The 4,578-nt window shown below is 43.6% G+C and overlaps 1 protein-coding gene across 1 annotated transcript; it reads right to left on the bottom strand.

Moving 5' to 3' along the window:
- Positions 1 to 2,698: 2,698 nt before the first annotated feature.
- Positions 2,699 to 4,276, bottom strand: LOC308511631 (protein FAM47E-like; the record flags this gene model as incomplete). Its single annotated transcript, XM_081081616.1, has 2 exons — positions 2,699 to 3,489; positions 3,625 to 4,276. 2 exons carry the CDS (start codon positions 4,274 to 4,276, stop codon positions 2,699 to 2,701), a joined length of 1,443 nt encoding a protein of 480 aa, XP_080937742.1.
- Positions 4,277 to 4,578: the final 302 nt, after the last annotated feature.

Below are 4,578 nucleotides of genomic sequence, written 5' to 3'. Positions count from 1 at the left end.
GATGCCCACTTTCACCACTCCTGTTCTACATAGTACTAGAAGTACTAGCTGTTGCAATCAGACAACAAGAAGAAATGAAAGGCATTCAAATTGTAAAGGAGCAAGTAAAACTGTCACTATTTGCTGATAACATGATAGTATTCAAAGAAAACCCTAAAGACTCCATCAGAAAACTACTAGATTTAACAAATGAATTTGGCAGCATAGCAGGATATAAAATTAACCAGAAATCTATGGAATTTTTTACACCAATATTGGACTCTCAGAAAGGGAAACCAAACAAACAACCACATTTACCATTGCAATAAAAAAAATTTAGATACTTAGGAATAAGCTTCGCCAAGTAGATAAAAGACCTGTACTAGGAAAACTACAGGACATTGAAAATGGAGATACAGGAAGATACAAGCAAGTGGAAGAATATACCGTGTTCATGGATTGGTAGAATCAACATCATTACAATGTCCATAGTACCCAGGCAGTCTACAGATTCAGTGCAATCCCCCTTAAAATACCAACAGCATATTTCACAGAGTTAGAACAAATACTCCAAACTTTTATATAGAATCAAAAAATACCCCAAACAGCTTAGCAGTATTGAGAAAGAAAAACAAAGTTGGAGGAATCAAATTCCAGATTTCCAGTTATACTACAAAGCCAATGTACTCAAAGCTGCCTGGTATTGGCACAAGGACAGACATATACACCAATGGAACAGAACAGAGAACCCAGAAATCAACACAAGTCATTGTGTTCAATATATGACAAGGGAGGCAATATCATACAATGGAGTTAAAATAGTCTCTTAAATAAATGGTGTTGGGAAAATTGGACAAAAACATGCAAAAAAATGAAACTAGAACACCAAGTTACACCATACAGAAAAATAAACTCAAATGGATGAAGGACTTAAATATAAGTTGGGAAACCATAAAATTCCTAGAAGAATCCACAGGCAGCAAAATCTCAGACATTTCTTGTAGCAATATGTTTATGGCTACAACTCCTAGGACAATGGAAATTAAGGAGAAAATAAATGGGACTACATCAAAATAAAAAGCTTCTGCACAGCAAATGAAACCATCAATAAAATAAAAATAGTGCCAACTGCATGGGAAAACATATTTGCCAACGATACATCTAAGGAGTTAACCTCCAAAATCTACACGAAACTCATACATCTTAACAAAAGGAAGATAAACAGTTGAATTAAAAATGGGCAAAGGATCTAAATAGACACTTCTCCAAAATGGACACACAGAAGGCCAAAGGGCATATGAAAAAGTGCTTAAGGTCACTGATCATCCAAGAGGTGCAAATAAAAAGGACAGTGAGGTGCCACCTCACACCTGTTAGAATGGCTATCATCAATAAATCAACAAATGACAAGTGTTGTCAAGGATGTGGAAAAAAGGGAACCCTGGTGCACTGCCGGTGGGAATACAGACTGGTGCAGTCACTGTGGAAAACAGTTTGGAGTTTCATCAAAAAATTGAAAATGGAACTTCCATTTGACCCAGAGATCCAACTTCTAGGATTATATCCCAAGAAATCAGAAACACCAATCAGAAAGAATATATGCTCCCCTATGTTCATAGCAGCACAATTGACAATAGCTAAGATTTGGAAACAGCCTAAGTGCCCATCAGCTGAATAATGGATTAAAAACAGTGGTACAACTATTCAATGGAATACTATGCAGCTGAAAAAAGAAAGAACTCTTACCATTTGCAACAGCATGGATGGTCCTAGGGCACATTATGCTAAGTGAAATATGCCAGTGGGAGAAAGAGAAATATCACATGATCTCACTCATATGTGAAATATAACTAACAACATAAACTGCTGAAAAAAATAGACCGGGAGACATAGAAACATGGAACACACTGTCAACCCTCAGAGGGAAAGCAGGAAGGGGTATAGGGGGGGAAGAATTCAACCAATGAACTCATGTGCATATATGTATAACCCATGGACACAGACAATGGGGTGGTGCAGACTGGGGGTAGGGGTGTAGGAGAGGGCACTAGGGGTAAAAAAAAGGACATATATAACACTTTGAGCAATAAAAAGAAAAGAAAAAAGCCAACTCTAACCAGCCGGGGCAAGGGGCGGCAGTTGTTCTAGTCTCTGGTTGTCTGGTTGTCCTGACATTTTGGTCACTGGGATTTAATTATATAGGATTTTTACTGATTTTCAGAGAAGGAGAGGAAGAGAGAGAAACATCAATGTTGAGAGAGAATCATTAATCAGCTGCATCCTGCATGCACACCCACTGAGGATCGAGCCTGCTCCCCAGGCATATGCCCTCACCTGGAATCAAACCTTGACCTAATGGTTCATAGGTCAATGCTCAAAGACTGAGCCATATCGGCTGGGCAACAAGATCTTTGTAAGTAATTCTTTTATTTATGGTTATTTTTAATGAATAATTGAAATAAAAATATAATACTCCTAATGCAATAAAAACCAAGAGGAGTATATGTAAATATTGACTTCCTAATTGGTAAAATACATAACACATTGATGAACACAAGCAGAAACTCATTCAGAAAGATTTATTAGCAATAGGTGCTAAAAATTTACAGATATTGTGGAATCAAATTGTCCATACACAGTGAGGCACTCATGGTGAATTCTGACTTATGTTAAAATGAGAGAGACACACTAGCCAAGTGAGCAGTAAATAGAAAATTTTCTAATCCTCTTCGTCCCCTGAATCCTCCTCTTTGGGTTTGGAGAGGAGTTTCATTACTCGGTGTATAGGAGTCTTCACAGACTCATAGTTCCATCCCTTCCTCATAAACATCTTCTCAATCACACCTGGCATCCTGTAGCCCTTGCTTACAATGAAATCTTTGAAGGCAATTGGTCCATAAAGTTCATCAATAATGTCTGGTTCAAGATGCCTTCCATCGGTCAAATGTTCCTTGTCAGGGACGACTTTAGGGTCGGGAAAGGGCTGGTCATTGACCAGCTTTTTCCAGGATTTGGGGTCCAGGTACCATGCTCCATACCTTATCTTCTCCCGTTTGGGTTTATAAGGGTCTTGTTGTTTGCGGAGTTTCCTTTCCCAGTTACCTTCCTGCAGGGAGAATTTTCTCTGCTGTATGTCATCTAGCTGTTTGCAGGGCCTTATATTCAAAGGAAGCTGGCTTATTTTCTTTATTTTGACTGTATTATGGGTGAGTGGGACCTCTAACTCAACTTGAAACTGTTTCATGAGGTCCTCTTCATCAATGCCTATGTCTCCAAAATTATCATCGATCCATCTGCAGAATTCACGAATTCTTCTTCTTGATTTTTGGAGCCCAGGATCTTTGGGGATATCCGTTGTGCATGCTGCATTTGTCTCTTCCTCAGGAAACAAACTGAATAAATATGACTGGAGACTCTCCTTGGCCGTTTCCACGTAGGCTTGGTCTTCAGGTTCCAGGTTGTCCTCCTCGGGAGGTTCCAGGTTGAGCTTCCAGGCAGATTTGGGGTGGACTGCCTGGGGAGGCTCCAGGTTCACTGCCTGGGGAGGCTCCAGGTTCACTGCCTGGGGAGGCTCCAGGTTGACCTCCTCAGGATGTTCTTCACACAGGTGTGTGGGGGTCTTCTTTCTTTCCTTGGTGCCCTCACAATACGCCCACGTGTCCTCCAGCTCCCTGTCAGGATCTAGCACTTTCAGGACCTTGAGCAGGAGGTCTGGAGGGAGAGCTTCCTCCAGATTCCGGCAGTTAACCAAGGAATGCTGGGTCAGGCTGGCTTCAATGTTCTCTACAAAGGCCTTCCGTGCTCGCTGGGCTGGCGAGAGCTTGGAACACAGGTCCGCTCCCGTGGGCGGCTGCCTGTGAATCTTTTTGGGCGGAGGGCGGGGAATTCTATGAGCAATCATGGGGAGAAAGCCTTCCCGAGGGCCACGAGTGATCACATCTTCAGCAGATGGACAGCCCGTTCTGAAGTCGTCCAGTCCCTCCTTCACAAATACCCACCGCCGGCTGTCCATGGAGGTGGGGCACTTCCCAAGCTTGTTGTTCTGCCTGGAGAGATAGCGGGAAGGCAACCTGTCCCTGTCCTTGAACCAGGGCTTACATTCCATGCCCAGGGGCACGGGCTCCAGCGGTCCTGGCCCTAGCAGCCACTTCTTGCTGGGCTCCGGCTTCTTGTCCAGCTTCGGCCCTGACTGCCACGGCTTGATCAGCCCTGACTCTATGAGCGCCTTCTTCCTCAGGTCCGACTTTAACAGCCACCCCTTGTGGGGCTCAGGTAAGGGCCACTTCTGGCACGCCATGGCGCCCTTGGCTCAGGGCGCCCAGTGGCTTCAGGGGTTTGTTGTCCCAGCGGCCCCGTTGCTAGGAGACCATTGCCTGGTGCTGACTCATGCTTATTCTTTCCCGAGGTGGGTCAGCACGTGCCCCTGCACAGCCTGCATTGTCCAGGGATGGCCGGCAAGGTTGCATTCTTGCTTGTGGTACAGAACTGTTCCCGTGTATGGGCACTCCTCCACAGGTCAGCTCCCCATTCATCTTTTGATGGACTTTTGGACTGATTCCAGTTTGAAGCTGTTTGGAAATCAAGGGGTCACGAATATTT

Source organism: Myotis nattereri (assembly GCF_964212035.1).
Source record: "Myotis nattereri genome assembly, chromosome: X".
NCBI classification, from domain to species: Eukaryota; Metazoa; Chordata; class Mammalia; order Chiroptera; family Vespertilionidae; genus Myotis; species Myotis nattereri.
Note: the sequence above shows the minus strand (reverse complement) of the source record. Positions and strands in the feature narration are given on the sequence as shown.